The sequence below is a fragment of the Nannospalax galili genome, unplaced genomic scaffold (genome assembly GCF_000622305.1).
Source record: "Nannospalax galili isolate Female #2095 unplaced genomic scaffold, S.galili_v1.0 scaffold218, whole genome shotgun sequence".
Taxonomy (NCBI): domain Eukaryota; kingdom Metazoa; phylum Chordata; class Mammalia; order Rodentia; family Spalacidae; genus Nannospalax; species Nannospalax galili.
In genome coordinates, this window is record NW_008343207.1 from 1,332,502 (window position 1) to 1,340,501 (window position 8,000).

The following is an 8,000-nucleotide window of genomic DNA, read 5'->3' on the forward strand; positions in this document are numbered from 1 at the left end:
CCCTCAGACATGGCCATATAGAGGAAATTCCCCAGTTGAGGCTCCCTCAACCCAGGTGTGTCAAGTTGGCACTGAAGCTATCCAGCACAGGATCAGAGAATGTCATACAAAAACCCAGATTTTTTTCCTTCTCTGGAAAGTTGACCTTCTATCCTCAGAATAAGATGTTGATAAACTGATTCATTGTATACATTGCTTACATTATTTTGAATATGGAAATATTTACTGCAGAGCCAACAAGTAGACTACAGCTAATGTTCTGCCTTTCAGACGGAGTCATTCATTTTGTCTGGAGTTTGCAGCATCCTTCGTTTCTCATTCTATTAGCTTCTATCTTCATTTTTTTATTCTTTTAAAATAATTCTAATTATGTGTATGTGTGAGTCTGTGTTTGTGTGTAGGAGTGCAGTACCAGTAGAGGCCAGAAGAAGGCGTCAGATTGCTTGGAGTTGGAGTTACAGGCAGTTGTGAGCCACTCAGTGTAGGTGCTAGAACTGAACCTCGGTCCTCTGCAAGATCAGCAAGTGCTCTTAACCACTGAGTCATTTCTCCAGTCCCTTCATTTATGTTTTGTTGCTGTTGTTGTTGTTGTTGTTGTTATTGTTCTTAATCACCACAGCCCTATATCCCTGCACAGGAACCACCTTCTGATCCTGAGGAGTATCGGTCATGGAACAGACTTCCATTATCACATACCCCAAATTTTTCTTAAAGCTGAGGCCAAGAATAGATGGCTATTTATCACTAGATTTAACCCTTAGTCTTTTTTTCCCCCCCATGTATATGAGTGTATTGTCTTTATGTATGTAAGTGTATTCGTGTTGTGCAATGCCCGCAGATTCCAGAAGACGGAGTCAGAAGGAAACTTCTGGAGTTAAGGATGGTTGTTAACTGCCATGTGGGTGTTGGGAACTAAACCCGGGTCCTCTGTAAGAATACCCAGTTTGCTTAACCACTGAGCAATCTCTCCAGTCCCATTAACTCTTAGTCTTTTAAGGGTTAAAAATAAGTTAGAATAGATCTCAGAGAAAAAGTAATTCATATATTCATGGGCAGTGAGGACTTGCCCCTCCTAAGGGTGGTTACTCAAAAGTTATAATGTGACCTTGTTGGTTAAAATCTCCTTCTGTTTGTTTATTTATTTATTTATTTATTTTAATTTGGGGTTTTTTTGGTTTGTTTTGGTTTTTGAGACAGGGTCTTACTATATAGCCCTGGCTGGCCTGTAACTCACTGTGTAGGCCAGGCTGGCCTCAAACTCACAGAAATCCACTTGCCTCTGCCTCTTGAGTGCTGAGATCAAAGGCATGCACCACCATATCTGACTTTATTTTTTTATTTTAAGACAGTTTCTCATGATGTAGACCAGACTGGCCTAGAACTTATGATCCTCCTGCCTTGGTACCCCAAGTGCAAGGATTAAAGTGTAACCACACTTAGTTAGAGTAGAAAAGGGTCTCTGAAGATATAGTTAAGGGTCTTAAGGCAAGATCATTCTAGGTTATCAAGATGGCCCTTAATTCTATAACAATTATCTTTCTAAGAAAATAGTACATGGTCCCTGGCATGGTGGCATGGCAGATTTTCCAACTCTCTCTTCTTTCTTTCTTTCTTTCTCTCTCTCTCTCTCTCTCTCTCTCTCCATCTCTCTCTCGATATCCCCTTTCTCTGAATATTTCAGCACATATTTCCTAAGAATAAGTACACTGTCTTATGTAGCCCCTGTGGTATTATCAAATTAAGGATATTCAACATGAATTCAATTCTATTACATACATCCAGCAAGACTGGATTCAGGAAAAATCAATAGATGCTCAGACTACTGTAGAGTTGATGAGGAATGGGTGTTAGCAGAGTCATGGGGTATCTCCCCACAGAGAGCCGATCCACTGCAAAGGGGAAAAGATGCCAAATCCAGAAGATCAAAGTCACTACAAGTAATAGGCCATGCAGGTACCACGCATCTCCAATGAGATGCTGTGATGGACATAGTGAACCTGCTTCATTCCTGACTGAGATGCACAATCCGAAACTACCCTCAAGACAGCACCAGAAAACCCAAAGTGAGACCCTTCTATAAAGCAGCTGCTCTAGAATCATCTAGAACATCAAGGTAAAGAAATCCTGGGAAACTGTTCAAAATGAAAGGATGTCAAAGAGCTACCCACACACCAGGCTTCCCTGCTTTTGAAGGCACTCACTTGCGCTCCTTCTTGTCGGTAGGCCTGTTGATCTCCCTGAAGATGTTGGACAGCACCCCGTCTGTCCAGTCTCGAGTAGCTGGGTCCAGGATGCCATACAACTCGATGACAGCCATGGCCTTGGGGTTCAGGATGTACAATTTTGTCATCAGCCCGAGTCTAAATCAAAGAGGCAGCTTTAGCATGACTCCGCCCACCAATGGCCCAAGGGAGACAATGTCGGGCCCACAAGAGAAACTGTAGGTAGGGAATCCACCATTAAACTAATCTGTTTTCCTCTGTTGTACAGGGAGAGTTTAAGACAAGTTCTCACTACGTAGCCATGGCTGCCCTGGAAACTGCTATGTAGACCATGCTGCTAGACTCAGTCTCACAGAGATTTGCTGCCTCTGCCTCTTGAGTGCTGGGATAACAGGTGTTTACCACCACACCCATCTCTATGTGTTACTAACTTTATAAAACAAGTGAACAGGGCATGTCCCTCTATGAGGACAATGAATTCCCAACACACTTTGTGAATAATCTAAAGAAAGCCAAACTTAACACAACCCATGGTTCATAATTTTTAAACGAATGAAAATAAACAAAATATTACATACATACACATATATATGTACATGTGATAGTTCCTAGAATTATCTAGCAGTAGATGAGTTAAAGAATGGACCAGCTTGACTCAGGCAGTGAGCACAAGGCTTCAGCACACCTATCCCTGGGTTCCTCTCACAGAACAGGAAGAAGTAAGAAGTGGTGACCACCCAGTCACAAGGATGTTTTTTTTATTTTGATGTGTGTGTGTGTATGTGGGATAGGCACATATGTGCATGCAGGTACATGTGCAGAGGCCAGAGGATGACAGTGTGTGTCCTACTCTATCACTCTGCATTATCCCCTTGACACAGGGTCTCTCACTGAACCTGGAGCTAGACTGGCAGCCAGTAATCCCCATTGATACTCCTGTCTCCACCTCCTACACAGCCCTGGGGTTATGGATGTACATGGCTATGTCTGACTTTTTATGTGGGTGCTGGGGATTTGAACTCAGGTCCTCATGCTTGAACAGCAACTGCTCTTATCTGCTGAGCCATCTCTCCAGCCTCAGTCCTGAGATTCTGTATGCTATCTAAAAATTCTAGAAATTATATGGCTCCATTCAGAGTTTGGCTGGATTAGCATGCATTGAAGTCTATCTGGACTCTAGTCATTGCTCAGGGGAGAAGAGAGAAGTTGGAAAACCCACTTTGGGTGTAAGACTGTTGCCCTATGGTGAGCCTTTATTTTTTATTATAATTACATTTATTTATTTATTTATTTATTTATTTACTGTATGTATATGTTTATGTATGTAGGTCAGAGGACAACTTTCAGGAATTGGTTCTCACATTCTATCATGTGGGTTCTGGGGATTGAACTCAGGTTTTTAGGCTTGGCAACAGGCACCTTTACCCTCTGAGGCATCTCACTGGCCCTTCCATATACTTTAGGTTGTATTAGGGTTTGAGGTTGCCTCCTCCTCCACACAGACCCGCTCCTGCAGGCCTGGGGATAAGGCAGGGGAGGTGACCCTCCAGTGTTCCTCATTGCAGAACGTGACTTATGTTAAAGAAGTAATCTGAACACTGAGGTGAACACTCTCTCGTAAGACACTTTGTGACACCCTTGTCCCATAGATAAGACCCTTCATGGTGAGATGCAGGAAGGGCTGCTTACTTTGCATTCTAAACTGTTAGCTAAGTCACCAAGGAAACAAAAAACACTGAGTTTACAGGCTAGTGTGGAGGCTAAGCCTCATTGTCAACTTTGCTGGATTTGGAATCACCTGGAGACACACCTCTGGGTGTGTATATAAGGGAGTTTTTTTCTTCTAAGATTTATTTATTTTTATTTTATTTGTATGAGCATTTGCTTGCATGTATGCATGTGCACCATGTATATGCCTGGGTCCTGTGGAGACCAGAAGTGGGAAGCCATATTTCCTAGAACTGGCATTACAGTTGGTTGTAAGTTGCCATGGGGGTGCTGGGAACCAAACTGGGGTCCTCTGTAAGAGCAGCAAGTGCTGTTTACCATGGAGCCATCTCTTCAGCCCCATTTTCAGAGCATTTTAACCAAAGAGGGAAGATCTACCCTGAATGTGACCCCACCAGCTGGGTTCCCAGACTGAATAAAATTGGAAAAAGGAGAAAGTGGGCTTAACATTGGCATTCTCTGCTCTCTGTTTCTGGTCTACCCAGATGTGAGCAGTGCAGCCCCATCCTCCCCACACAGTTCCCGTCGCCATGGGCTCCACCAGACCTCCCCGATGATGGCCTCTAGCCTCCCAATCCACTAGCCAAAATAAATCCTCTCTCCATATAATTTGCTTTTTGATAGCAAATAAGCAGTTAGGACAAATGTCTCCCAGGAAACAAGTGATCAAAGCTTTCACCAAACACTTCCCATGGCACTGCTTTGGCAACTGCTCCCTCTCCCACCCCCAAGCAGGGCACTCACTTAGTCTGGGCCTGACACAGAGCATTGATGACCACGGACTTGCCCCCTCCTGTGGGTCCTACCACCATGGTTGTGTGACGGGTGAGCATGGTCTCGAACATTTGAACCACTTTATCCACCTGTGGGACAGACATTGGCAGCTGTTAAACACACTGTTTAGAAAACAAGTTTTATTAAAATATAATTCAGGACTAGTGAGATGACTCAGTGTGTAAAGGTACTTGTCGCCAAACCTGGTGACCTGAGTTCCATCTTTGCCTCTCACATGATGAAAGGAGAGAACCAACTCCTGCCAAGGTGTCCTCTAATCTCCATGCAAGCACCATGGCACACATGGCTCACATACACATGCACAAATAAATAAATGTAATTTTTTTTGGTCTTTTTGAGACAGGGTCTCCCTGTAGCTCCAGCTTTCCTGGAACTCACTATGTAGACCAGGCTGGCCTTGAATTCACAGAGATCTGCCTGCCTCTGCCTCCTGAGTGCTGGGATTAAAGGCATGCGCCACCACACCCAGCAATAAATGTAATTTTTTAAAGATAAAATTCACAAGCCGGGTGTGGTGGTGCATGCCTTTAATCCCAGTACTCGGGAGGCAGATCTCTGTGAGTTCAAGGCCAGCCTGGTCTACATAGTGAGTTCCAGGACAGCTGGGGCTACAGGGAGACCCTGTCTCAAAAAGACAAAAAAAAAAGATACAATTCACACACTGTATAGTCTTCCCATTTAAATTGTGCAGCCCAACAATATTCAGTGTATTCATAGTTGTGTAGCCATGATCATGACCATTTCAGAATTTTTTACCACCACTTCCCCCAAAGCCCTATAGCCACTACCTACCTCTACTACCACTCTGCCCCTATCCCAGGCCCTAGCAATCACTAATCCAATTTCTGTTTCTGGATTTATCTATTCTGGACATTTCATACAAATGCAACCAAAAAAGTGTGGCTTTTTGTGCCTGGCTTCCTTTACACAATGCTTCAGTTTCATCCATGCTGCAACAAGCTGCATGCTTCTTTTTTTTTGGGGGGGGGCTGATTTTCTTGATAGGGTCTCGTTAGCCCAGGCTGGCCTTAAACTTACTATATAGGTGAGACTTGCCTTGAACTGCCACTCCTCCGCTGCCTCCTGAGTGCTGAGATTGCAGGCGTTTGCTGCCGTGCTCATCTTCATTCCTTGTAATGGCCAAATACTAGTCTACCACACAGTTAGGCCACATGTTGTTCATCTGTCCAATAGTTAATGGATATTCTGTGGCTTCCATGTTTGGACCACTGTGAATATGTGATCATGGGAGCTCATGAGCAAATTTCTGAGCAGACACCTGTTCTCACTGCTCTAGGTCCATATCCAGTGAAAAAGTCACCAGGTTCAAAGAAGATTCTGTACAACTTGCTGACGAGCTGGCAGATGGCTTACTAGAGCAGCATGCTACTTACATTCCCGACAGGAACAACACCTTGAATGTGTATGTGCCTGTGTATGCATGTGTGCGTGCATGTGTGCAGTGAATGTGTATACGTGCATGTGCACGTGTGTGTGGTGACTGTGCATGTGCATGTATGTATGAATATGTGTGCATATGTATGTGGTGAAAATATGTAATCATGTGTGTGCATGTATGAGTGTACATATGTGTATGTGGTATGTATATGTGTGTGCATGAATATGGGTGTACATCCATGTTGAAGCCAGAAGTTGACTAGGGCTGTTTCCCTCAATTGCTTTCCACTTTTTCTTCCAATACAGTATCTCTCACTGAACTTTAAGCTCACCAATTTGTCTAGACTATCTGCCCAGCAAGCTCCAAGGATCCTCCTGTCTCTGCCCCACCACCAGAGTGCTGGATTATAAGTATATGCTGCAGCACCCAGCTTTTGATGTGGGTTCTGGGGATCTGAACTCAGGCCTTCATGCTTACACAACAAGCACTATACTGACTGAGTCCTGAGTTTGAGGCCAACCTGTGCTACATAGTGAGTTCCAGGCCAGTGTAGATAGTGTGAGATTCTGTCTCAGAAAAAGAGAACCACAACAAACACAAGCAAAGCTGTGGAAGGATGTGGCAGTCCCCGAAGGCCCAGGAGTTCCTCACCTGCACGGGCAGCAGAACGTAGCCGCTCTCTTCTAGCACCTGCTCTACCGCATCATTGAAATCAGGGTAGCGCACACGGGGGCAGTCCAGCCCTGGGAACAGGTCAGAAATGAGGCCCAGGAAGAGAGGGACATCCTCAAACACAAACTTGGGCAGGTTCATGTCCCGCAGTGCCCGCATCAGGACCACATCCTGGGGGAGCCAGAAGATAACAGAGATTGCAAGCAACTCAGTGCTGCCAGGATGTCCTCTTAGCAACACAAAATGCAACACTCAGAAAATTCAATGTATTTATGCTACAAATTTTGCCAGGGGATCCAGTACTGTCTTCTGTCCTCTTCCAGGATTGCATAATACAGGTCTACTTACATACCCAAACGCAAAACACTCATACACATAAAATAAAATTTCTAAATAAAGATAATTGGGGTCAGGCGTGGCAGCTCACATCTTTAATCCCAACACTCAGGAGGCAGCAGCAGGAGGCTCTCTGAGACTGAGGCCAATTTGGTCCATATAGGGACTGACAGGCCAGGTGGGGCTACAGCTACAAGGAGATGCTGTCTCAAGAGTGGGAGGGGGACGACAGTGTTGAGATGCCTCAGCCAGTAAAGGTGCTGCTGTCAAAGCAAAAACTTAAAATTTCTAATTTTATATGTATGAGTGTTTCGCCTGCATGTAAGTACACCTGTGTTGTACAATGCCTGAGTAGGCTAGAAGAGGGCATTGGATCCCCTGAAACGGTAGTTACAGATGGTGGTTAGTCACCCTGTGGGTGCTGGGAACCAAACTTGGGTCCTCTGAGAGAACAGCTGTGCTCTTAACTGCTGAACCATCTCTCCAGCTCCTAATTTTTTTTTATAATTTAAACTTTTTATTTTTTTGGAGACAAAGTCTTACTGTGTATATAGAGCATGCTGGGTCTAACATAAATATATGATAAGGACTAATAAGATGGTTCAGTGGGTTAAAGTATTTGCAACTGAGTCTGATGACATGAGTTCAATCCCCAGGACCCACATGGTGAAAACAGAGAACCGACTCCAGCAAGTTGTCCTCTGACCCTTCACAAGTTTGAGCAATGGCATATAAGTACAAGCACAAAATAAACAAACAATATGTTTAAAATACATAATAAAGTATACTATATGATATATATTATTCATTATAAAATTTTATGTATTTGCATATATGTAAATTTTATA

General features: G+C 43.9%; 1 protein-coding gene across 1 annotated transcript in view; it reads right to left on the reverse strand.

Moving 5' to 3' along the window:
• Dnah10 (dynein axonemal heavy chain 10) overlaps positions 1-8,000 on the reverse strand; it is a 149,456-nt gene that overhangs the window by 58,389 nt on the left and 83,067 nt on the right. Inside the window, exons 37-39 of the mRNA XM_008839272.3 lie at positions 6,796-6,987; positions 4,695-4,813; positions 2,202-2,360 (exon numbers count right to left, since the gene is read on the reverse strand). Coding sequence (XP_008837494.1) covers positions 2,202-2,360; positions 4,695-4,813; positions 6,796-6,987 — 470 coding nt within the window. The remainder of the gene's footprint in view (positions 1-2,201; positions 2,361-4,694; positions 4,814-6,795; positions 6,988-8,000) is intronic.